This window comes from Gigantopelta aegis, chromosome 9 (assembly GCF_016097555.1).
Source record: "Gigantopelta aegis isolate Gae_Host chromosome 9, Gae_host_genome, whole genome shotgun sequence".
Classification (NCBI taxonomy): domain Eukaryota; kingdom Metazoa; phylum Mollusca; class Gastropoda; order Neomphalida; family Peltospiridae; genus Gigantopelta; species Gigantopelta aegis.
Window position 1 is genome coordinate 41,086,067 of NC_054707.1, and position 27,322 is coordinate 41,113,388.

Genomic DNA, 27,322 nt, shown 5'->3' on the forward strand with positions numbered 1-27,322 from the left:
TTATTTATATCACATGGCAATAACACACGTTATCAGTTTAAAGACATACAATTGGCTGCGCCTAGGTAATTACTCAGTTATCACAGCCATACCATCCGATGAAATAAGCAGGATCAAAATTGATTGTTCTGTGATATTTAAGTTAAACTAAAACTGATTGCTTTGTGACATACAAGTTAACTGAAGAATATGTGCCATAAATAAGTTTTATTTGGAAAAGGCATTTCAATTTCTTTTGAAACTGACTTTTGAGGTTATGTAAGAAATAGAATACTACACTAATGTCTTTAAGATACCACTTATACAAATTGTTGTTTTAAAAACTTATCCAACTCACTTTCGCTTGTTTGTTGTAAGATAAATGCACTGGCGTAGGAACCGGGGTGGGGAGGGCAAGGGGGCATATGCGCCCCACTTTGTAGCAGCAGTGACGTTTTTTATATATTCATACATGTATTAATATATATGTGTGTGTGTGTGTGTGTGTGTGTGTGTGTGTGTGTGTGTGTGTGTGTATGTGTGTGTGTGTGTGCCTCCCAACTTTTTGGCACCTTCCTACACAAGTAAAATGGTATCTAACTGCTATTCATGTAGTATTCTTTATAAATAAATGGCTGGGTGGTTGGATGAAGAATGGATGGTCAGATGCATGAATGAAATAATTAATTAATTAAATAACTGAATTAATGTGCAATGGAAAAAAACAATAGTACTATATAACAAACACTTTCCATAACTGCATCATGGTAACATGCTTTCTTGAAAAAGCATGTAATTTTAATTCTAATTTAGTTTGCTTAATGTTATTAAAGTGTTAACGAATACAATACACATAAAAAAGTATCATGCCTTCCTGAGTGATTGAGGTCATGAGCTGTTAAACGTCATGCGAATTGGTGAAATAGACCGGCCTCAATAGCGTCGTGGTTAGGTCATCGGTCTACAGGCTGGTAGGTACTGGGTTCAGATCCCAGTCAAGGCATGGGATTTTTAATCCAGATACCAACTCCAAACCCTGAGTGAGTGCTTCGCAAGGCTCAATGAGTAGGTGTAAACCATTTGCACTGACCAGTGATCCATAACTGGTTCAACAAAGGCCATGGTTTGTGCTATCCTGCCTGTGGGAAGCGCAAATAAATGATCCCTTGCTGCCTGTCATAAAAGAGTAGCCTATGTGGCAACAGCAGGTTTTCTCTAAAAAATAGTGTCAGAATGACCATATGTTTGACATCCAATAGCCGATGATAAAAAATCAATGTGCTCTAGTGGCGTTGTTAAATAAAATAAACCTTTTTGGTGAAATAGGTTTGAATCCTGCCAATTTAAACTTTGCCTTTTTAAATATTATGTGGTCATATCTAACAAATCATATGCATCGTTATAGTTAATGGAAATATTTTATTTAACGACGCACTCAACACATTGTATTTATGGTTATATGGCATCGGACATATGGTTAAGGACCACACAGATATTGACGGAGGAAACCAGCTGTCACCACTTCATGGGCTACTCTTTTCGATTAGCAGCAAGGCATCTTTTATATGCACCATCACATAGACAGGATAGCACATACCACGACCTTTGATATACCAGTTGTGGTACACTGACTGGAGCAAGAAGTAGCCCAATGGGCCCACTGACGGGGATCGATCCCAAACCGACCGCACATCAAGCGAGCGCTTTACCACTGGGCTACGTCTCGCCCCGGCAGTGTTATAGGAGACAATACACAACTCTATTCATATTATTTTTACCTTATTATTCTGTTACATCATTTATATTTGCATAATAGTATCAAATAAAGTTCTGTAATTTGTAATTTTATAATGTAGCAGTTCACCACTTAAGTAACTTGCGATTTGTGTATATATTTAAAGTTGCATAACTGACACATAAAAAGAACCACAGCTTGCATGAAATATTTTGCCCTGGTGTTAACAGATGAATAGCTAATGGAGTAGAATATTCATCAGATGTATATTACCTGTTGAACAGACCAAATAAAACTAGGCCATATACAATTTAATAGTGCATAAATATATTTTAATTATTACACTGTGGTGTGGCATTAAAATGGTGGGGAAAATTAATGACCAGCAATAAACAGAACTATAATCATGCTTTATCTTGGGCATGGCAATATAAATGTCATTAAATTCAGACAAAACGTGATATGCAAGACCATCCCAAAAAAATTTCATATCTCATGACTGTTCAAGACACTGGTCAGGGCCGTAGCTAGGATTAAAAAAACAACAATTTTTGGGTGGGGTGGGGGCAGATTAATTCTGCACTTACATAAAACTCCTTAAACGGTTAAGAAGAATAAATAAGTTCACAGATCCAAGTTTAAATCCACCCACCTTGCTGTAATTTATGGAATATAGGATTTTGTATGTATGTATATTTGGGGTGGGAGTGGGGAGGGAAGGTCCACATTTTAAATAAAATGCCACACAAGCAAACAGATTTACAATGCATTAGAGTTAGAACTGAAGAATGCTGTATATAAACCCAGGAAACATGTTGCCCGTTTGTGAAGACTTGCTGTAATCAATGCTACTAGCTTGTGATACCAGTCTTGGGTTATTCAAAGGTGAATTATAGATCTATCAGTAGACTGGATACATCCCTTTGTGTCTGGAGTAGACTGACCAGTAAAGCATCAGAAATCATTAGTGTCCAACAAAGTCAAGTCGGTGCTTGTTAATGAAAACCAGCCTTGGTGGTATAGTGGCCAAGCCATCAGACATAAGGCTGGTAGGTACTGGGTTCACCTCTCGGTACCGGCTCCCACCCATAGCGAGTTTATCGACTGAATGGGTAGGTGTAAGGCCACAATACCGACTTCTCTATAACCCGGTCCTGGTTCAGATAGCTGAGGTGTGTGTCCACAACAGCAAACTTGAAACTTAGATATAAGCACGAAAATGACTACAAATGAAGGAATGAATGTTAATAAAAATGACCAATTTGAGGGTTGATGGGTGGGCAAGACACTAATTCCCTTAAGGGACTGCAACAGCAATTTACCAAGGGCATAGACCAACCAAGGTATTACTAGTCTAATTCTGCTCCATATAAATTGAAATCTATAAAATTGAGCAGCCTCCATTTTAATAATATTTAAATAAATCAACTTCAAATTAATAGACGACTATGTATTTACTTCCAGGACCACTGTTGCCAGATACTGGAATATCTGAACCAGCAAAGAGGGTGGGATGTAGTCCAGTAGTAAAATGCTCACCTATCTGGGATCGATTCCCATCGATGAACCCATTGGGCCAGTTTGCATTCCAGGCAGTAAACACAACCAGTTTAACAAATACCATGGTATGTTCTACTCTGTGGGATGGTGCATATAAATAGAGAACTAGTTAATGATGTAGGATATAGGCTTTATCCTGTGATGGAAAGAATGGGAAATGCTGTGAGGCTTGCCCAGCAGAATTTCCCATTCTTACTTTCACAGGATAAAGCCGATATCCTATGTAATTAACTAGTTATTATTTTTATTCTGCAGTTCATAAAACTTACAGGGAAAAGCTATTATTTTTGTTATTTCAGCCACATTGTAAACCAACTTAGAAGTCAAATGAAAAATTTTGTAATGCATCTTTGCATGTAATGTCACGTGTGTGACGTCAAAATTAAGTCATAATCCGTTAGTATATGTTTATGACTGCTTTAATCAGTCATCAACATCCTTTGCTGTCTGTTGAAGAGAGTAACCAATTGAGTGGCCACAGGAAGTTTACTCTCATTGTGTGGTCCTTAACCACGTTTGAAAGAAAGAAAAAAATGTTTTATTTAATGGCGCAATCAACACATTTTATTTACGGTTATATGGTGTCAGACATATGGTTAAGGACCACACAGATTTTGAGAGGAAACCCGCTGTCGCCACTACATGGACTACTCTTTCCAATTAGCAGCAAGGGATCTTTTATTTGCACTTCCCACAGGCAGTATAGCAAAAACCATGGCCTTTGTTGAACCAGTTATGGATCACTGGTCGGTGCAAGTGGTTTACACCTACCCATTGAGCCTTGCGGATCACTCACTCAGGGTTTGGAGTCGGTATCTAGATTAGAAATCCCATGCCTACGACTGGGATCCGAACCCAGTACCTACCAGCCTGTAGACCGATGGCCTAACCACGCCACCGACGACAGTTTAACCATGTTTGAAGCCATATTCCTGTAAATAAAAATGTGTCGAGTGCATCATTAAACAAAGATTTTTCTGTATCAGTAAAGTACACTGAAAAAAAAGAAAGTTTTTATTAAACGATACCACTAGAGCATATTGATTTATTTCACAATGGCTATTGGATGTCAAACATTTGGTAATTCTGACTGTCTTAGAGAGGAAACCTGCTACATTTTTTTCCATTTAGTAGCGAGGGATTTTTTATATGTGCCATCCTATAGACAGGGTAGCATATACCACGACATTTGATATACCAGTCAAGGTGCACTGGTTAGAAAGAGAAATAGCCCAATGGGCCCTCCGATGGGGATCGACCCTAGACCTACTGCACATGAGGCAAGTGGTTTACCACTGGGCTACGTCCCGCCATCCAAGAACACTGATGCCTCTCTTCCAATTGACAGCTTTATTCTTAACAACTAATCATAATTTATTGTATTCACATGGTTTCAAAAATGAAGACACAACAAACAATCTATATAGTATTTTATTACCTACGTGAAAGTGTGTAATATTAAAAATAATTAGCATAGTGAATCAGTGTGAGCTTCTCTTCAACATAAGAGTTATGTGACATCTATACATGCGTATGGTTAACTGACATCATTCTACAATTTTGTAAATAATATAAATGGCCCAGTAAAACATGATCAAAGTAAAATAACATACCGTATAAATGTCTTAAGTAGAAACAATAAAAATCTATCACAGTAATACAATCTTAAATAAAGCTTTGAAATAAATACACAATGTTCAGATAATTACTATAGGTTTTATGAACATAAACTGATAATATAATAATATACAATAACAAATACATGTATTTAAAGACAAATATTAAAACCTTCAATTAATTTCCAACACAAAAAAATAAATAAAGCTGCCTAACAAAGACATACTTTGGTTTTGGTCTGTATATAATTTATTATAAATAGTTGATTATTTGTAATGGACATAATATAGATGTGCCTTTTTCTAAGATATTAATAGTAAGGTGCAGTACATCGTCACATCCAGAATGGAGTTAAATTAACGGTGCACCATCAAGCTACCGTACATAAAGGTTAAATATACAATAAAATCTGCATAAAGAGGCCCTCTATTTGACTTTCCAAATATCTTTTATCATCAGGTGGCCTTTCTATACAGGTATTCAAATGCAAAAAGAATATCAGACATGCCCTTTATATATTAGTGGTTATTATACAAGGTGATCTCAATATTAGGTTTGAAATTTTTTGGTTATGTTTGTAATGTAATTTTATATATTACAAGCACAGCATACAATGTCCATAGAATAAATACTACACAACAATTATAAACATCTGATTGACATTCTAAATATGATTTTTATTATCAGCTGGTATTTGAATGCAGAAAGAATATAAAACATGTCCTTTATGTATTAGTGATTATTATACAAGGTGACCTCAACATTAGGTTTGACAATTTTTGGTTATGTTTGTAATGTAATGCCTTGCTATATACATGTATCACAATCATAAAATACAATGTCCATACAATAAATAGTACACAACAATTATATAAACAATTTGATAAAATTCCTTGAAAATATTTATCATTAAACTGAATAATAAACCTTTACATGGGTATGAACTTTACAAATAGTTATTACAGATATAACCATAAGGCATTTTCATTAAGTGAAATCATCTTATAAAAAACCCCAAGAAAGACTGCATTTAAAATGTGTTGGTTTTTATTTTATTACAAAACAGTATTTCGACTGGAAGAAATATATACTAGTACTATACATGCAGCAAAAAAATAAATAAAATATGAATGATGTATGTGTGGGTGTGTGGGTGTGTATCAAGTAAATTAGGTGTGAATGAATGTTAAAAGAAAAAAAATGTGTTCACCATTCTATAATATTGTTTTGCTGATATATCTTCCCGAGTCCTGTTGACTACCTGTCCTCTTTTTCATCCCTGGATAGAGGGTAGGTTTTTTGTAACAGGAAAAACTGAATAATAATTTTTTTTTTTTTTTTTTAAATTGAGGGGAGTGATTAATTGCTATCCTAAATTATATTATGGGGAGCCATTTAAGATATTACTATCATATATGGGAAGCTAAAAATTACTCCTTGAACTAGTCTTAGGGTAGTGATGGGGAGCAAGATTAATAGCTCCCCTTAAATAGTGAGGCCTGATTGGCTTAGCCTCAGGCTCCTAGTCAGGTCCTTAGAAAACAAAACCAATTCAGTTATACATATACAATGTATTATAAAAAGATTTTTAAAACTTTGTACTCCCTGAGAAATTGATATTTAGAGGTTAAAGATATACAAATAAAAACACATTCATTTACATTGTTAATAATTATCTTTTTTGACACAACATGGATAAGCTAAAATATGTTATTGGAGTATTACAAACTAATAACTACACCAGACAGGTATATATAGTAACATGGCCACTGTTTCTATAATGTAGTTAACTCCAATGATTAATTTATACAGTGAATAACTGGTTATTGTCTTAAGATATCCACTTTATCCTAGTAATGCCACGAGTCTGTTGAGCAGCATTTACCATTCAACCTAAAGCTGGTATCTTGAATTGTATCTTGCAATCTGACAAGAATTATTGGAAAATCATATTTATTCCACTTCTGCCAAGCAGACAATATACCATCAATCTAGTCCTTTGTACCATGATGCCATATAAAATACTAGCTATATTTGTCACACCAATTTATGTAAAGAATTAAAAAAATATTTTCCATATAGTAATAAAAAAAACAGAGAAATGAAGTAAATGTTTAATTTTTATATTAAATGCCCTTAATAGAAGGTGGCAGGTACCTTTTGTAAAATATTTTAAAGTATGTATTTTTACAATTCATAATAATGATAACAAAATGAACTATGTGATTTCTTGTTAAAATTTTGTGTATAATGAAATATAAAATGACTAAAGCACAGAACAGTTTAATTATATTAATGGATGGTAAATCCATTTCCCATGTAAATATATATCACAGCCAATCACAAGCAAACAATTGGAATTTCAAATGGCCCTGAAAAAAATACATCAGCCATTGTTGGGTTCTTTTCAATGGCAGGGATACATTTTTTTTATGTAATTGTCAGAATACGTCAAAATATCCAAGGTAAATCATTACAAAGGTTGTTGTGACTGGATACAAAGTAAGATAAACTAATACATGTATTACAAACTGGGAAATCGATTATTAATTTCAGCAAAATACAGCCAAACCCGTCTTAAATGGCTACTCACGGTTGTAGCCAAATGAAACTGGGAAAGGAGTGGGGAGTAATTCCCCCATCCACTTAGAACAAAAAAAAGGGAAATGTTTTGGGTTTTATGTATATAAATTTAACAATGTGATTGTGCCCACCACCCCACTAAAGTGTGTACTTCACAAATCATTTGTATGGGCCTGGTGGGGCAGCATGTAGTGGTGTTAAAGTAATCTCTTTAATTAATTTAGTCTATGGAACATGAAAAATATTACTATGGTTGCTCAATACAGTTATCATATAGAATGTGGTCTAGTTAATTGACCATTGGATACATTAGATTGGTGACCACTTAATTGGGGTGAAGGGTGAATCAATGGAAAGTTGTTCGAAAGATGCACAAAGAAGTGTTTAGGACAGGTAGCTACCGATTACAAGGGGCAGATAGACTGTACTTTAAAATTAAACGTCCATCGGTCAATTAGCAAAAGCAATATGGCACACTGGTTAAAAAATATTAGTAACTCTACATTCTCAATATTTTTTTTTTTTTAAATGTAGGCAATGTATGTGTTGGCACACATATAGGTCTGAAATTAAAAAAATAAAAATACACATAAAACTGGATCATAAATATGTTATATCACTAAAGACATTGATGATTTGTTCGAAACAGTTTTCAAAAGCTTAGTAGTAGAAGAAAAGACTTCATGAATATATGTCATAAATGTATATCTCTATTATAAAAATTATGGTTCCATAATATGAATTCTGAATGATATCACTGAAAGCTTTTAATAAACCTTTTTCAAAACCTTGCTCATAATATCACATCTCAGTTATGGACGGTTAACACAAACTATTTTTGAAAGTGTAAAACATAAAACAAAATATAAAAAAATGGAATGTACCTAATAAAAAATTATAGATTCATAAAATGACTTCCAAATTACATCACAAAAGGTGCATTTGGTACATGTTGTTTTTTTAAAAGTAAAAACAACAGCAAACATTAATAAAGAATAACATAAGTGAATTTCCAATATATATGTAAATATATCAAAACTTTGATAAAATGACTTCAAAATTATATTACCAAAGGTTTTGACAGGCAAAAGTTTTCGAAACATTAATGTATATCTATGATTAAGTTAAGTTTGACAAAATTTAAAATGACATCACTGAATGTTTTGTATGGAATGATTTGGACATCACAGATTTTTTTCAGTTGCAGTATGACTTAAAAAACATTAAAATTATCACAGAACAGAAAGACAACAATGAAACATACTAAACAAATGAACACTACAAAGAAACACAAAATATACAATGAAATAATGAGAGACTGATTCATACTAAACAATACAAACCTGAAACACATAATAAGATTGGTTTGAAATGTTTCAATATATATAAATAATTATTCAATGACAATAAAATGCTGCCACAGCAAGATGTAAAATGTTAGTATAATGGACAACAAATAGCAAACATTTACATGTGATATATATATATATATATATATTTTGCACCTGAATAGAAAAAGGACATAAAAATGGACGCAAGTTTAATAAAATTGGACGTAAGCTTTACTAAAAATATATACAATGAACAAAATAATTAACATTTTAAAAATATATCCACAGTGACAAGATGAAAGTTGAAAACAAATAAAATAAGAAAAATAAAACAACACATTTTTGGTGTCAAATCCTATGTCATTTTGAGAGTACTGCTAAAGCAATACATGTCCCCTACTGGGCCCAACAATGTTTTGTATCTTCTAAATTCAAGGCCCATAAAGTGGGTAAATCATCATGAAACTTCAACTTGATCTGTAAAGCTATATACAAATGATAAAGCTATATACAAAATTTCATCTTCCGAAAAACAAATATCTTGAGGCATAAAAAAAAATATCTGGAAAACTAATTTTTGTATCTCCTAAGTTCAAGGGCCATAACTCCATCAAAAATGGGTAAATTGTCATTAAAGTCCAACTTGATCTGTAACAGTACATGATGAAGCTATACACACAATTTCCTCTTAATAACTCAAAGCCTTCTGAAAAAAACCCCCATCTGGAAAACATATGTGAGACCGCTAGACAGACAGAAGGACAAAGATGAAAACTATAATCCCCTCTGGTTGGACCAGTAGGGAACTAATAAACACCAAGTGGTAGGGTTTGTTTTTTGAAGGATCTGTCTGTATACTCCTGTCGTTTGTTATGTGTTCTCTGGGTACAGATCACATTTAAGACCTTTGTCCTTGTCGAGCCACCTGTTACACGGGAATTTGGTTGACCTGTTGGTCGCTACATTGACCACTTCCACGTGATCCAGGTACCATGCAGGGTTTAATCCATCATTATCATGTTCTACGATCACCTTAGTCAGTTCACCTGCAGAGAGAAAAATAACACCAATAAAAAAAAAGAGTAAAGTTTGTTTTATTTAATGACGCCACTAGAGCACATTGATTTTTTTATCTTATCATCGGCTATTGGACGTCAAACATATGGTCATTCTGACAGGTTTTTTTTAGGAAACCCACTGTCGCCACATATGCTACTCTTTTACGACAGGCAGCAAGGGATCTTTTATTTGCACTTCCCACAGGCAGGATAGCACAAACCATGGCCTTTGTTGAACCAGTTATGGATCACTGGTCGGTGCAAGTGGTTTACACCTACCCATTGAGCCTTGCGGGGCACTCACTCGGGGTTTGGAGTCGGTATCTGGATTAAAAATCCCATGCCTCGACTGGGATCTGAACCCAGTACCTACCAGCCTGTAGACCGATGGCCTAACCACAATGCCACCGAGGCTGGTTAACACCCATCAATAATAGAAGATTTAAAAAAAAATAGTTTCCAATTATTACATCGGAAGATTTCGTAGCCATTCGGCTGTTGAATGTTCGGACCATAAGGTGGAAAAAGGTGGAAATGCCAAGATCAGAGGTTAGGATAGAGTATAAAGAAAATGAGATTCAAATTATTAAGTTTATGTCCTGAGAAATAATACTCACTTGTCATGGGATTTAGTCAGTTTGACTAGTAAGCATTAAATCATCAATATGAGTGACCACTGGGTTAATAGTTGTAGACATGTAATTGTACAAGTCCTAAAATTACTTTAACTTTCTAGGTAATATTTTGATATCCTATTCTAAAAAAAGAAAACCCTCTTTATCAACCAACCAAGCTAACAAACAATAAAGCTATTGTCACACACTTCACTTAATTGCCAACCTAAAGGAAGGAAGGATGAAAGGAAATCTTTTATTTAACGACGCACTTAACACATTTTATTTACGGTTATATGGCATCAGACATATGGTTAAGGACCACACAGATATTGAGAGAGGAAAACTGCTGTCGACACTTAATGGGCTACTCTTTTCGATTAGCAGCAAGGGATCTTTTATATGCACCATCCCACAGACAGGGTAATACATACCACGACCTTTGATATACCAGTCGTGGTGCACTAGCTAGAATGAAAAATAGCCCAATGGGCCCACCGATGGGGATCGATCCCAGACCGATCGCGCTTTACCACTGGGCTACGTCCCGCCCCTATGCATCAGTTAAGTGCTTTACCACTGGGCTACGTCTTGCCCCCCTCTCCCTGAAAGCACTTGAAGAGCTGCACATATCTTCTAATATATTTACTCGTACCTAAATCAAGAGCCTCCAGCTGAAACGTATCCTTCTGATTCTTGCCAAAACTTCGCCAGTTTTGACTCAGAGATCTCTTTCCTGTGTCTCCATTTTGACCAAATATTGTGATGGAGACTTTGGCACTCGTTCCAGCTCCTTTCTGGTCACCAGTGACGAAAATCACATCGTACTGGATGGAGGCCAGGTCTGAAATCATAAAAAAAAAAAGAGTTAATCATGGTCAACAAATACATTTTATAAAGTGAAACCCTCTGTAAACTGGAATTCCCCCAAAACCGGACATTTTTCATGGTCCCTTTTTAAAAATAAGTACAAAACTTAACCTCCCTAAACTGGATACCTCTAAACACTGGACATTTTACTTGGTCCCTAGGGTGTCCGGTTTAGAGGGGTTTCACTGTACTTGCAAACAGTGCAACATGTGGGTTTAAAAAAAAAAAAAAAAATTAAAAAGTAAAATCAGCTCAATACCTACCTTTATTTTTTTTTACAACTTAATAATACAAAATAATTTAAGCTGATGGAGGGGAGTTGAAGAGAATGGAGAAAACTTGAGTGTTTTCTCTTTTATAGATACATTACCTGTCCTCAAACAAGTGCACCTCCCCCCCAAGCAAGTGGTCTGGTCCGAACATCCCAACAGCCAATGGGATGGCCTAAATTCTTCTACTGCATACTGCTCTCTAGTTCCGGTCACATGACTGTAACTTCCTTCTTTTTCCCTGAGCGCATCGCACGGAGAACAGGAAGCAGGGAGGCCCGGGCGGGATGAATCTTGAGGACAGGTAATGTATCTATAAAAGAGAAAACACTCAAGTTTTCTCCATTTCTATAGACATTACCTGTCCTCAGACAAGTGCAGCATTCAACAGATGGTGGTGGGTGCCGAGATCCGTAGATGCTTGTGATAACTCCCCAACCGGAAAGAGGCTGACTAGTGGAAGAATAAGGCCAACCTTGGTAAGCCCTCCTCCTAGGGATGCCCGTCACAGACCAATGCAGGTGATGTTAGTAACAACAACCAGAATGGTGGCATCCGTCAGCAGTGGCAGGTACGGCTCCTAGAACACATGGACTAGGAGGCGGAAGCCACATCTCATGCTGGTTCTGACAGAGTGGGAAGACGTAGCCACCAGGGATGCAGGTGTTAGGTAACCCTCACATATTGAAGTGTTATAGTTTTTCAATAACAAGCGACAACCTAATGAGGTGCATCCGTCAGAACATTGAACAGAACAAGCCCCCCCCGAGTGTTTTCTGTCTAGTACACCAAAGAACTGTTAGTTCAATAACGACAACAAATAACCACATGCAGTGCAGGGTAAAGGTTATCGAGACAAAAGTTCCGGCACCAGTGAGTGAACTGTGCAAAAGAACAAAAGTCTAAGCAATCCTCACCTGTCGATTCGGTGGACATCTCGGTATGCAGCCCAGAATCAGACAGACATCAACGGCGACGAGGACGGCTTGTATTCAACAGAGTCTGTGCAGCAACAACCGGACCCAGATGATGGAACCCCTCAACGTCTTCTGTGGAGACATCCCTCAGATAATAGTTGGCGAAGATGGAGTCCGTAGCCCAGAAACAGCCAGTGATGATGTGCTGAATGGATGTGTTGCAGTGCAGGGACATCGTGGCAGCCAAGGCACGGAGTTCATGCGGATTGGAAGCAGACGGAGCAGGTAAACCCTCCTTCTGATAGGTGGTCAGGATAGAAGACCGGATCCAGGTGGCCACCGTGTTCTTGGTAATATCCCTCAACCGACTCTGGTTACAGGAGAGGAAAAGTCTTTTGCGATGTTGTCGAAAAGATCTGGTCCTCTCGATGTACTGGTGCAGGGCTCTAACAGGGCACAATGCCAAGTCCTCAACGTCCGCCGGACCAACGATAGAGGAGAGGGCCTGCACAACATACGAGCGAGGCGCTTGGTCTGGTAACTGATTCTTTGCAACAAAGTTCATGAGTAACCCCAAGTTGACTGCACGCCGATCTCGGTGAAAACGTACCAAGTCTACATCAAGAGCATGAAGTTCTGAGACACGGGCAGCCGTGGCGAAACCGAGTAAAAACAATCTTGCAGGGTCAAATCTTGCAGGGAAGAGGACTCGATCGGCTCATAAGGTGCGGTCGATAACGCTCGTAACACCAGATTCAGATTCCATCTTGGTGGCCGAAACCGGTGTACTTGATCTTCAAGGCGAAACCCTTTGATCATCTTATGGATCTCAGGAATACCCGATAACTTCGTTCCAGTAGTGACATCATGAACAGTAGTGATGACCGAAACGTACCCAGCGATGGTAGACCCCTTCAATCTTAAAGTGGTCCGCAGATACAGCAAAAAATCAGCAAGACGAGGTATCTGGATCGTCTGAGGTTTGAGTTTTTGCCGGACACACCATCGGTGAAAGCAAAGCCATCTGACGTTGTAAGCCGCAGTAGTAGATGATCTGTGCACTTTCAAAATGGCCGCCGTAGACTGTGAAGAAAAACCTTTCTTCCTCAAACTCTTGGAGATAAAGTCCACGCGTGCAGTTGAAACAACTGCGGACGTGGATGGTATAGTCTTGACGTGGGATGCAGCAACAGATGATCCCAGTCTGGCAGCGGTAAAGGATGAGGATCGGCAAGACGTATTAGATCTGGATACCACATCCTGGATGGCCACATCGGAGCAATGAGTAACAGGCGACAATGGTACAGCTGAAACCTCTGCAGCACCCTTGGAAGGAGGATTGGTGGAGGAAAAGCGTACGCGTCCATCTGTTCCCAGCTGATGGCCAATGCGTCGAGATCCAGAGCTTCGGGATCCGGCACCGGAGACACGTAAACCCTCAGCTGATGGTTGAATCGTGTGGCGAAAAGATCGATGTTTGGTGTCCAAAGTCTGTCGCACACCCATCGATGGAGCATCCACTCCGTCGGCCGGGACAATGTGTCGGCTAGTACATTGGAAACCCCTGGAATATGACGAGCCCGAAGTTGCAATGGAATTTCGTCGACCAGCTTGTAGAGACGATAAGTCAACTGCAGCAGACTGCTGGAGTGAGTTCCGCCCTGACGATTGATGTAAGCCGCCGCGGTAGTACTGTCTGTGGCCACCATGAGAGAGGCTTCTGTCAACATCTGTCACCAATGAAGGATAGCGTAGTAGACTGCCAACAACTCTAACAGGTTGATGTGGAGTCCGAGTTCGCCGGGAGACCACAGCCCTGAAGTAGTCTGGTTGCTTAGATGGGCTCCCCAACCTTCCAGTGACGCGTCGACGAACAGGTGATGAGTGGCTATGAAGGCCCGCATAGAGACACCGTCTAAGACGTTCGATCGGAGCTGCCACCACTGCAGGCTGGAGCGTAGACCGTCCGGGAGTGAGATGATCAAGTCTGGATTGTTGAAACGAACAAACGGGTTGAGAAACATCTGCAAGCGCCGCAACTGGAGACGACCTCTGAGTGTCAAATCCTGGGCGGAAGTGAGGAGACCCAGGAGACTCTGCCAACCGCGGAAGGTCATTGGAGCAGTGAGGGCTATGGCAATCATGGTCTGGATCTTCTCCCAACGGTCTAAAGGAACTTGAACGAGGCCCAGGTCGGGTCGAAGCCAAGCGCCTATGAACTGTAGAGACTGCGTGGGAGCCAGTCGAGATTTCTCGATGTTGATAATCCAACCCAGCTGCTTGAGAAAGCCCTGTCTTGCTGTGACACCTCATCAGGCAATCGTCGAGGTATGGGTAAAAGGATATACCTCTGCGATGCAGGAAGCGTGACATCGGAGTCGTGATTCTGGTGAACAGCCATGGCGCTATGGATATCCCAAAGGGCAGGACTGTCCATTCGTAATGCCGACCCTGTAGCACAAACCGCAGGTAGTGATGGAAATCGGCATGCATCGGAACGTGCAGGTAGGCGTCCTTGAGATCTAGCGAGGCAAGCCAATCCCCCGGTCTGATCACGGCTATGACATCTCGCAACGTTAACATCTTGAAGGTCGGAGGAGGAGACAGGTAGTGGTCGTTGAAGACCGCCAAGTTGTGAATCATTCGCAGCTCCGGAGAATCTTTCTTTGGTACGAGAAAGATGTCCGAGTAAAAGCCGGGTGTTAAGTGTGCTTCCGAAATGCTGCGAACGGCTCCCTTCTCCACCAGCTTGTTGACGAACTCCTGTAGAACCTTGACTTGCGCGACGGAATGCCGCGGTTCTCGAGGTGAAGTGGTCAATGGAGGGATGGCAGACAATTGCAGACGATACCCTGTCTTCAAGATCGACGTGACAAACGGATCTTGGCAAAGTGTCTGCCAGTTTCGCCAATAACGGCAAAGTCGACTTCCGACCATGGATCTTCCGACCGGTGTGGTACACACCGGAAGCGTCAAAACCGAATCGTTGTTCTGGTTCAAAATCAGGGGCGGGTGTAGGTTGAAGCAATCTGAGCAGTCCACGATCTGTTGGCTGGCGTCAACGTCGACCAGGCTTCCCCTGGGTCCGAGCTGGCGGACCGGATGGTCGTCTGACCGGAAACCGTCGAGAAGGTTGACCTCGAAAGGAACCTTTCCAGCGCTTAGATGGTGGTTGTGGTGTGAATGTAGACTTTCGCTTCGTGGATTCCAACGTCGAAATAAGTTGCAATGCTTTGACAGTTGCTGTCGACTGTTGGTCCTTATCATTGGCCTTCACCACCTCAGAAACCTTGCCTGCAAACAGCTTCGTTGCGGACCACGGTTGAGCTAACAGCTCCTTCTTATGCTGGATATCCAAAGTGGATTTTTTCAGATAAGCCTGGCGACGGTATTGCATCAACATCGAGGACATCGAAGTCACCGAAGACGTCAGGAAAGCTAGCATCTGCGCCGATTGCTGAAACAGCGCGTAGCACCATGCATCTTTTGCCTGGGTGGCCATCGCAGCAAGGAAAACGTCCAAGTAAGATAACACAAACAAGCAACGTCTCTGGGCAGTATCCATGGCTTGTACTTGTTTGTCCGTCAAATCCACGGTTGACGACTTCCCAAGACGGTGAACATCTTCATCCAAAGACGGAGCTCCATCTGTAAAGGGCATGTCAAACACCGGTAACATACGGTGACCCCAAGACGGGAAGGCGACGAAAGACGCTGTGTCTTTAAAAGTGCGGTCTAAATCTGTCGCCACCTCGGATACGAGTGTACCGGCTGCCAAGGAACGGATCACCACATCTTCCGGAGGGACATCAGTCGCTATCATCGGTGTCGGTCCCTTCTTGGACGGCGTTGGTGGATGTGGCAAGGACGGCAACATGTCACAGACGGCCGCCAAGCAATCCCTCATATTCATATGGTCAGGAGAGTCAGGCTCATCAATGATGGAAACCGCTGTAGGCGCTGCATCTCCAAAGTCTCGAAGCACTCGAGCACAGGCTAATCGATCCGCCGAAACAGAAGTCACTGGTGAACCGGACCGTGGACGGTCCCGTCGAGAACCCTCTGAAGCCTCAGTAGGTCTGTGCTGCCGATCCACGGAACCCGTAGGAAGCCGTGCAGGTCGTGGGGAACGGCTACGGGCCCGGCTCCGGTCCCGGCTCTGCTGCGCCGAAGATGACTTCCCCGCTGAAGATCGGTGATCCTTGGAGGCCGTGGAACGTCTAACTGATTGAGTCCGCTTGTCAGAGGGCTGCGTAGGAACCGCAGGCCTGTCATCTGAAGTCTTGCGTCCTGGAGCCGCACCCCCCGAAGAGGGGACTTGAACCGGACCTGACCCCAAACCCGCCGGTTCTGGTAAGGCCGCCATCGACGCCATGGTCTCTTTCAGCATAGTGGGTAGCATCGAACGTAATACATCTGCTACGGAGTCCGCAATTGACGGCGAAGATTCCACTTTCTTGGCTCTCGCCGACACCACCTTCAAGTAAGCCGCGAACTCGACAGTAGACAGGCCCGAACACAGGTCGCATCTCGAAGAGAGGCTACAAGGAACACGGCAACCCGGACATAAATCATGAGGGTCGCCGCCTGCAGTGAACTTTTTACAGCGTAAACACGCTCGTACCTGTCGCTGAACATTAACATCCGACATGATAATAAGTTTTCAATCTGTGAAAGAGAAAGAAAAAGAATCCATGACACAAACACAAAGCCGGTCAACAAAAATGCCATTTTGCAAATGGCGTCCGACACGACAACCGGCAATATAACATTTCATGAATTAACACTTGGCAAGTCAAGCGAAATACGCGAAAAACATACCAAAGGTCTTATAAAAAAGTTGACTCCAAACAGAGCCAAGCAAAAGGACGTCCAGACCCTTTAGCGAAGAGAAAAAGAAGGAAGTTACAGTCATGTGACCGGAACTAGAGAGCAGTATGCAGTAGAAGAATTTAGGCCATCCCATTGGCTGTTGGGATGTTCGGACCAGACCACTTGCGTGGGGGGGAGGTGCACTTGTTTGAGGACAGGTAATGTCTATAGAAATAAATACCATTATGATTTCTGAAAAATGAAAAAGAATTTGCTAAAAAGATTAAAATATTTTCTTACTTCTAACAGAAGCAACATGGCTGGCTTCCACATCTTTCACTTTGAGAACTTTTGCATCATGTTTGTTAATTCGTGATTCAATAGTAATCCAAGACTTGCAGTCAAATGTGTATCTGAAAAAAATTAATGTTCAAATGATTAGAAAAATCACAGTTCTGTTTCTACTTTATAAACAGAAGGTACATCAAGTCACTTGCATTCAGTTAATGGAAAACATTTCTCTTACACTTGATTTTTCACCAATGTTTGTTGACCAAAACACGCTATGTAATTTAATGAAACCCTGCAGACAACTGTACATATATATACACAAACATAATATTTTTTAATGGCCTGGTAAGAATTAAAACACCAGGGCCTATATTTTTAGTTATCTTAGCACTACAATATTGTAAAACCAGCATAGGCTATGCTGTTTGTCGTAGGCTATGATGATTTTCACAGTGACATCAACCGACAATGGTTTTATGATATCGCAGTGCTAAGATAGCTTAAAAAATATATAGTCAGTGCATAAAGGTGTCGATGTAATTCCAGTAAAAGAAGTATGTAGTTGACAAGACTTACTTGTCTCCTCCTATTGTGTCTGTGACGACTATGTTATGACAGTGCCACTCTGAGGCATGACCCTGAAGATCCCTATCAGAGATGTCATCTCGCTTGAATGCTCCCACAATGCACTTCTCAAGTCTTCCCAAAGGAGGTGATACCATCTTGAAAACATCTACTTGACCACTAAAACAACAATTATTTTGAAAAGATATTTATAGAGGAGCCCACCTTCAAATTGATTATTGTAATGCTAATGTCAAAATGTATCTATCGATTTTCAATTCATAGTCCTTATTTAGTCATTTTGTTTGTTTCTTGTTTATGCATATGTTTTGCATCCAGTTCCGTATGTGGAATGTTTATATGCAATAAAGTTTTTATCTTTTTATCTTTTTAGAAGCTATCCTGTCCCAAGAATCTATCAAAATAATAAAAGATAGAATATATATATAGTCAAACTTTGATGACTCGATCGTGAAGGGGACTAGGAAATAGTTCAAGTTTCATGGAATCTGAGTTTTCGAAATTAATTTATAAGAGTTCAAATTTGAAACAGGAAGTACATGTAAATGATATAATGAACATTGACGTATTTGCAGATGTCAAAACATGGCGGAACGTAACTAACAAATAAAACACTGAATGCCTGCCTTATAACACTCAGTACATTTGCTTTTCACAAAATTATTTTAAATTATTTTAACTATTTTAAATAGGAAAAATAATTAAAAAGCACCAATGCAAATTGGGAATTAACATTAAAAAAAAAAAAAGAGGAAAAAAAAAGAAACAGCATTAACAATTATTACAAGTGCTCTTTGAAGTTAACCAGACTGTGTCTGTAATTATGTATAACATAGCAAGGCTCCACACCATGTACGAACACCGACAACTAAACACAGGATCATTTCGTTCCGCTTAGTCGGCGATCTATTATTCTGTAATTATCACCTTAATTCTCAACAGTCAAGACCACCCAAGACAGGCGCACTTCGCTTGAATGACAATACATTCGTCTTTAAAATACTGTTGACACCAACAGTTTGATCAATCCACATGCGTCAAGTTTTAGAGGTGCATATTCGATTGAATCTTTATGGCGGGACCAAAGAATTAGGTCGAGAGATCGAGGTTATCGAGTTTTTGAAGTTTTAGTTTTCGAAGGCCGTTATTACTAATTTGTATAGCACCTCGGCCAGGACCGTCGCTTCAGATTGAGATATCAAAGTTTTCGAGAGATCAAAGGTGGAGTTATCGAAGTTTGACCATATATATATATGAAGTTTTTGTGCATATTACATTTTTTATACTAGTTAGTACCGGTAAATCAACAAGTATGTAATACGAAAGAAAATAGGGACTCTATAGGAAGTAATCAAAATATGAGTGACAATGATTCAATACCCATCACCACTAGAGTAAATGCAGATAATCTCATTTTATATATCCTCAACCTATTAAAAACGGTCTTATTATCAAGTAAATACTAATGCAAACATCCAGAGCATTTAATTACACTTTCCTTTTCTTTGTCCATGTTGTGTTAACTAACAACAAAGTGTTTTTGTTTTGCCTATTTTAGTCACTTATGATGTAAAAAATCATATATGTGGTCAAATGTTTTTTTTTTATACCAAACATATATAAACAAGTGTGTGTCATACTGTCGATTTGAACACTGTTGTATGACAATTGATGACTTACTTTAAAAGACATCCATTTTTAATTTTAGAGTGCCATAAACCGAAATACAGGTAAATTAATTTCTGCATTATCTTCTGCACATTTTTTTAGTTGGCTGGATGAATTGTTTTTTATTTTTGTTTAAATTTTTTTGGGGGGAAGAGGGGTTAGTAAATAAAATATGCCATAATCAAAATTAATGTGTATGCAGTTTTTTGTTAAAATAATGTGGAAGTTAAATGGGACAGTTTTTGATGGGATGATAGTGGTGGTGATAGTGGTTTTCAATACAAAAACTAAACTAAGCAACAAAACACCCCAACCAGAAACGAAATTAAAGAATAAAAAATATTCCATTCCACTTCCTTCCCTCCCACAGGCACTGCCAACAAATGACAATTTCTGAAACAGCCCTAAGTAAAACCAAAATTTACCATCTTGCTTTTTGATTCCCCATCCCCCTTATGGCATACCTCAAAACAAACACAACGTACCTTCTGAGTATTTTATTTTGGTGGGAATTCTCCATCTGAAAGACCTTGGACGTTTTCAGTGACCCTTCCAGTATGAGCCAGGCATTGTGCACCGTACCCCCAGCTTTCTTGTCTGTGGTGCTCACTTCTATCTCGTAAACTGTCACAAAACAAAAACCAGACAGATTATTTATTTCATTTATACATGTGTATTATGATTGTTTGCAACTCAAAACTTGTTAATATATAGGAAAGTCCTGCAGCTACTAGATGCAAATTTGCCCATTACCTGGATCTTATTTTTTTAAATTTCCATCTTGAGTATGTTTTTAATATTTGAGTATTTAGATAAATTATCCATTTGTCTTCCTATGATATGCATTTAGGAGAAATAAAGAATCATAGAACACTGTCTGATGAAGGGAAATAACTCCATGGATCAGCCAAGGAGGATCAATGTTATGAGACTGGCCTCGGTGGCGCTGTGGTTAAGCCATCGGACATGGTAGGTACAGGGTTCGCAGCCCAGTACCGGCTCCCACCCAGAGCAAGTTTTAACAACTCGGGCCACTACACCCTCTTCTCTCTCACTAAACACTAACAATTAAAGTTACAGTCTCTGGTTACCATATTATAATATCATGTACAAATATGAAATACAAGCTCAAATGCACTTTTAAAAAACGTGTGTGTTCGCTATGAACGGAGATTGTCAAAAGTATACGCTCGATTCGTCACCTGTGCCTCCATTGCTCGGCAAAGCACAAGTGACAGCCTGTTGTCAATTTCAATCAACACGTGTGTTTGCAGATTTGAAATTGTAGGAATCATCTAAAAAAATGAAATGCGAAATCTTGCGCTGTACGAAGAACGTTTGGTTGAGGATACGGTACTAGTCTTTCGATAAAACCGGTTTGATCTTGACAACGTGTTATTGACAATTGTACCTTCCTATTTCAGAATTAATATTTTATAAAGAGTTAGTAGTTTAGTTTGTACAACACATTGAGCATGTATATTTTTTATATAAAATATACTAAAGCAGACATTGGACGTTTTCACTTCTTAATTTTACGAGTCTTATACAATCAATAAATTCAAATAAACATTCTTTCATATGGAAAGTTTGTTTTGTTTAACGACATCAATGTTAGAGCATATTGATTTATTAATCATTGGCTATTGGATGTCAAACATTTGGTAATTTTGGTAAATGTGAAGGGGGAGAATATTGTGGGTCGAAACACTTATCTGCCCAAGCTAAACAAAATTGAAATATATTTTCTGGGGGAGCATGACACCATATAAACTTCGCTCAACAGTCTATAACCCCAATCCCGCTAAAATCCCTGCACACTTGCCTTGGAAACCCGCTACATTGTTTTTGCAAGGGACCGTTTATATGCACCATCCCACAAACAGGATATCACATACCATAGCCTTTTATATACCAGTCATGGCGCACTGGCTGGAATGAGCCCGCCGATGGGGATCGATCCAAGACCGACCGCGCAATCCCCCTCCCCCATCTTTTTAGGTCTAAGTAATGCATAGAAATAACAAATAGTCTTGATAAATGGTACGTAAATCGAATACACCGACCTCTTCCTCTCCCCCTAGAGCGTTACATAATTATTGACACCCCCTTACATGTAATGCATATGCCAACCGATGGCAACTGTTAAAATGTCAAGGCAAATCCCCCACTGACCCCTGGAAAGATGTTGCACCATACCTCTATGGATATAAATATTTTTTTGAGATATGAGATAACCCCTTAATCAAGACAGTTAAATTTGTTCAAAATCACGTGAGAAGCTCAGCGCCTGCGCCAATCACGTAAAGTCCCAGTTCTACTGGCGTCCCGCTAAATGAAGAAAAACAAAGCTGACCAATGCGTTTGTAGTTCACCTAGATAATGTAGATAAGCGAGCATTGCCAAACTATATCGATGTGGTGGACCGTATATGTACCAAACAGAACTGGTTCATCCATTCTAACTGCTTAAATAATAAAAATATTCCAGGGACTGCAGCTTTAACAACTAACCCACTGTCCTGGACAGACAGCCCAGATAGCTGAGGTGTGTGTCCAGGACAGCGTGCTTGAACCTTAATTGGATATAATTACGAAAATAAGTTGAAATGAAAATGAAAAATGTTATGAGCCATAACAACTCATGTCGATGTTCTACCACTGAGCTACATCCCATATCTGGAAGAAATTACAACAGATAAATGAATCACTGGACATTACACTTCAGGGCACACAAATGTATTATCTCTTAACGAATTTCAAACCTTGCCGTGAACAAAAACGAAGGGAAGTGATTAACTGCTCTCCTAACTTAGACTATGTGGAGCCATTTAAGATATTACTGTTAAGGAGAGCTAAAAATTGCTCTCCTAGAACAAATCTCAGGGGAGTGATGGGGACAAGAGTGATAGCTCCCCTTAATCAGCAGTTTTACATTTTGCTGCCGTATGTTAATTACTCATTATTGGGCAGTGTGTGGTTGTAAAATATTTCCATACCAAATAATTGTATTCGTACTAACCAATTTTATCTTTTCCACCAAAATGTTCTCCTTTGAGTGGGCCAACACAAGTGAGCTCCCGCACAATCTGCTTATCCCCATCGCTCTTGGACAGCCACTTGTCGCAGATGAACGTGTACGTCTTCTTCTTGTCTATATCTTCAACCTCCACTGATGTCAAGTGCCATGCAGCTCCAAAGCCTAATCATTAAAAATAACAAGAAAATCATATAAAATAGTTATAATATCGTGTACTGTAAAAATCAAGTAACAACAATAATACTGTTATTACCAGGACATCCAACCTGTTATATTAATATTACATTTTTGCATTTAAGTCCGTCCCAGTGTCAGTGTCCTATTTCAAACTGTTGTCTAGATAAAACTATTTTCAGCACAACCAACCTTTGTTATAATTATTCTTAGACAATTTCATTCCAGTGTCAATATCCTGTTTCAAACTGTTGTCTAGACAAAACTATTAGTGCACTGTCATTTTTGCACTGACAATAATTTATTTCATCCCCAGGGCTCGAATGGCAATTGCCGTTGTTGAGATATAAATTGCCGAAGGTAGAGAGCATCACCAATGGCACTTTTGTGTCATCGATAAAGCTCCTCAACAATGGTGAAATATATACACCTGGTGTACATTATCTGCCAATATTTAACATTTGCACATTTCAAAGATATCTACATATAACAAGATAGCCTTTCAGTCAGGTTTATTTGCTGCAAATGTCACTTTAAAAAAAATTGCCATAGGCAGGCTCAAAATTGCCGCCGGTGGACTGTTTCACCCATGGCAATTCTTTTAAAAATTGTCGTGGAAGACAAGTTTGAGCCCTGTATCCCAGTATTGGTGTTCTGTTTAACACTGATGTCTGGACAAAACTATTATCATACCAACCTTTGATATCATATTATTATTTCTATAATGTTTGCACCGACAATTTCATCTCTATGTCAGTGTTCTGTTTCTACTAGATAAAACTATTAGCAGGACAACCAACCTTAGTTATCATTATCATTACTGTAATTTTCACACGCGCAATTTTATTCCAGTGTCAGTATTCTGTTTCAAACTAGATAAAACAACCTTTGTTATCAATTATTTTGCACACATAATTTCATTTCAGTGTCATGTGTCCCGTTTCAAACGGTTGTCTTGATAAAACTATTAGCATGACAACCAACCTTTGTTATCATGCCAAATCCTCAGCTTGCTGAGCTCGCCGAGACTGAGGAGACCCTTGAGAATGAAGACGTCCACCTGGCTTGTCTCAAACGGACTCTTATTGGTCTCAGACTTCTCCAGGTGGATGTCGCCCGAGTCACCATTACTGCCAAACAAAACGATGTACACATTGGCATCTGTACCAGCCCCTCGCACATCCGAAGTCTTCACCGTCACTTTGTAGTCCGTTTCTGGAAAGAGCAAAATACATTTATGTAATGTTCAAAAGATAATGAACTGGCGTGAGAACTCTGGCTGAGGTACATGGTCTTCTTTCAAAATGATATTTCTGCAAAAAACACCTCGTTTCTTGCACACAATAAAGCAAAAGTTCTCACCTGGGTATGTAGTGAACTCCACTGAAAATGCACCATCTAATTTTCAGTTGTTAGTGTTATCGCATATGTGCAGCTGCTATAAAACATGCAATAACGCTGAATGTTATATACAATTCCTGGATTTATTTACTGCATACCAGAATACATCCAGTTATATCTGTTAAATGTATTATTATTTCTTCTCATATTTTTTTTTACAACTACAAATCTGACTGGTACATAATCAAATGAGTTCAGAGCCCCAATCCACAAAATGACCTTAATGCTAAGATCATATTAAATGCATACTTACTTTATGCACTCAAGGTGATCTTAGTGCTAAGATTGCTTTGTGGAATGGGACTCAGTATATTATTACCCTCCTGCTACAGTGAAACCCTTCTAAACTGGGACACCCTAGGGACCACATATAATGTCCGGTTTATAGAGGTATCTGGTTTAGAGAGGTTGATTTCTTTTCTGATTTTTAAAAAGCACCGTGAAAATGTCCGGTTTTGAGGGAATTCCGGTTTACAGTGGGTCTGGTTTTGAGAATGAATGAATGAATGAATGAATGAATGAATGAATGAATGTTTAATGACACCCCAGCACAAAAATACACATTGGCTATTGGGTATCACAAATGGTAAGTATATGAAAATATTATTTATATATATTCATGTAAAACCACAGTGTAAGGAGCTGTGGGTAAAAAGTATAATACAATACATAAAATCAAGGTAAGTACATTTTAAAACTTTGTATAGAAGTCAAAGTGTTTTAAAAACTTTACTATTAATTCTGGATGGAATTTAAAAGATTCCAAAACATTTCTGTTGCCAAATATATCATTTCTCATCGACTTGAGATGGTCACACTCCACCAAAATGTGGTGCACAGTCAGTGTACACTGACAATGTTCACACCGAGGGGGAGGCTCCTTCTTTAAATTAAATGAATGTGTCAAATATGTATGGCCAATGCGGGCATGGCACAAGACTACTTCATCCTTCCTGCATCGCCTGTAGGATGACTGCCACTCTCCCAAGACTGCCGTGACAGAATGAAGCTTGTTTGCAACTGCACCATCCCAATCATCTTGCCAAGTCGAAAAGATATATTGGTTAATATGAAATTTTAAATCACCGTAGGGGACACCAACATGGACACGGGGCAAGTTCAAAGCAGATTTGGCAGCAACATCTGCCTTTTCGTTACCCTTAATGGCTGGATACCCAACATCTTTATTGGCAATTGATAAAAAGACACACCTTTGTATCACCATTCCAAATTTTTAGAAGTTTCACTGTATTTCCAAATAAAGAGCTTCATAACCTGCTTCAAAACTGTATTAATTAAAAAAATATTCATGATGGATTTCTGATAAAAATAGAACACTATAAACTTACTTGTGATAGCAGCTTTGCCTCTAACCATGGCAGGGAGATCAACACTCAAACGTCCATCACCTTGGTTTTGCTTGATACCCAGCCAGTCTTTGTAGTGGAATGTAGATAACACACCAGTTGACATATTTCTCAGTTCCACCTAAACATAATTAAATTTCCATTACATTCATTACAACATAATGTCATCGCATTGGTCCAGCCATACCAAAGCAAGTTAGTTCATTTCTCGATGAAGGTAAAAATAAAATAACGTCAGGGAACGACATATCTGATAATGTCACTTTATATTGGTAGTTTGTCTTCTTGAATGTTATTGTTAAACTAAAAAAATAATTCAAAATAAAATATGAACTTTTATTATTAGTAGTAGTAGTAAGTATATTAGAAATTTTGTTATTAGTATTGTCTGTTATTTCTTTTACGTTCATCTGGGTATGAACAAAAACAACTTTTGCCCATTCACACAGTTTGCGAATGATTTTTTTGGTTCATATCCCGATGAACATAAAAGAAATAACAGACAATCCTTAAAAAAAAATGGTTACATTTGAATTTATAACATAATTTTTAATCCTCTGGTAACAGTAGTCTGTGTGGCAGCAACAGGTTTTCTCTCTTATACTTTAGATGAAATGTCAAAATAATTACGTGTGACACCAAACAGCTATAATTTTAATGTTCTGAGGTTTTGTTTAACAAACATCCTTTTCCTTTTCTTGTAAAAGAAGGAACAAAGTAATATTTTATATAACAACACACTCAATGTGTTTTTATTTACAGTTATATGGCTTTGGATATAGAGTCATGGCCAGCACAGATAATGAGGAAAATTGTAGTGGAATTTCTCTAAGATTATATGTCAGAATTATCAAGTGTTTGATCCAATAGCCGATGATTACGGCCCTTGAAATTTACGGCGGCAATTGGCAATGCAGCCACAAAACCTATTGCAAAATTGCTTTTTGGGGGGGATCTGTAATCGGACAAAGAGTTCGAAGTAAAATGCCTACAGACTTTTCACTACTCTCAGATTTGCGACGGCATTTCAGTAATAATTTATAATCGAGTGTGGCCCAATTTTTTCCATTTAATATAAATAAGTTTATTCCAGTATAGAAGCTTACAAAAGTAAAGTGTCGCAAAAATTACTTTAAGGATACAGTACTTCAAGATTAGCAGACAAAAAATGTGTTTTGTTGATTTTTGACACGTTTTGTATTCGTCAGTACCAGCATGGGTGTTAAGAACACAAAATCAAACATTCATAAAGATGCAATTCTCCACAAACGGGCTGAGCAATCAAAACACGTACATGTGTCAACTTCCGATTCCTGTGACGCGACTTCAATGTCGGGCCAGTCAACGAAACTGTAGTCAATTGTCACTGTAGTGTTGTTTCAAAATTCATTTGCGATGGCACTTTATTGCCACAGCAAAATTGTCAGAATTTCAAGGGCTGTGATTAATAAA

The 27,322-nt window shown here is 38.7% G+C and overlaps 1 protein-coding gene across 1 annotated transcript in view; it reads right to left on the reverse strand.

Annotated features, from left to right (window-relative positions):
- Positions 1-9,365: 9,365 nt before the first annotated feature.
- LOC121380574 (lipoxygenase homology domain-containing protein 1-like) overlaps positions 9,366-27,322 on the reverse strand; it is a 114,328-nt gene continuing 96,371 nt past the window's right edge. Inside the window, exons 39-46 of the mRNA XM_041509452.1 lie at positions 25,853-25,991; positions 24,087-24,317; positions 22,911-23,090; positions 20,375-20,513; positions 18,213-18,380; positions 17,646-17,758; positions 11,133-11,321; positions 9,366-9,851 (exon numbers count right to left, since the gene is read on the reverse strand). Coding sequence (XP_041365386.1) covers positions 9,676-9,851; positions 11,133-11,321; positions 17,646-17,758; positions 18,213-18,380; positions 20,375-20,513; positions 22,911-23,090; positions 24,087-24,317; positions 25,853-25,991 — 1,335 coding nt within the window. The 3' untranslated portion in view covers positions 9,366-9,675. The remainder of the gene's footprint in view (positions 9,852-11,132; positions 11,322-17,645; positions 17,759-18,212; positions 18,381-20,374; positions 20,514-22,910; positions 23,091-24,086; positions 24,318-25,852; positions 25,992-27,322) is intronic.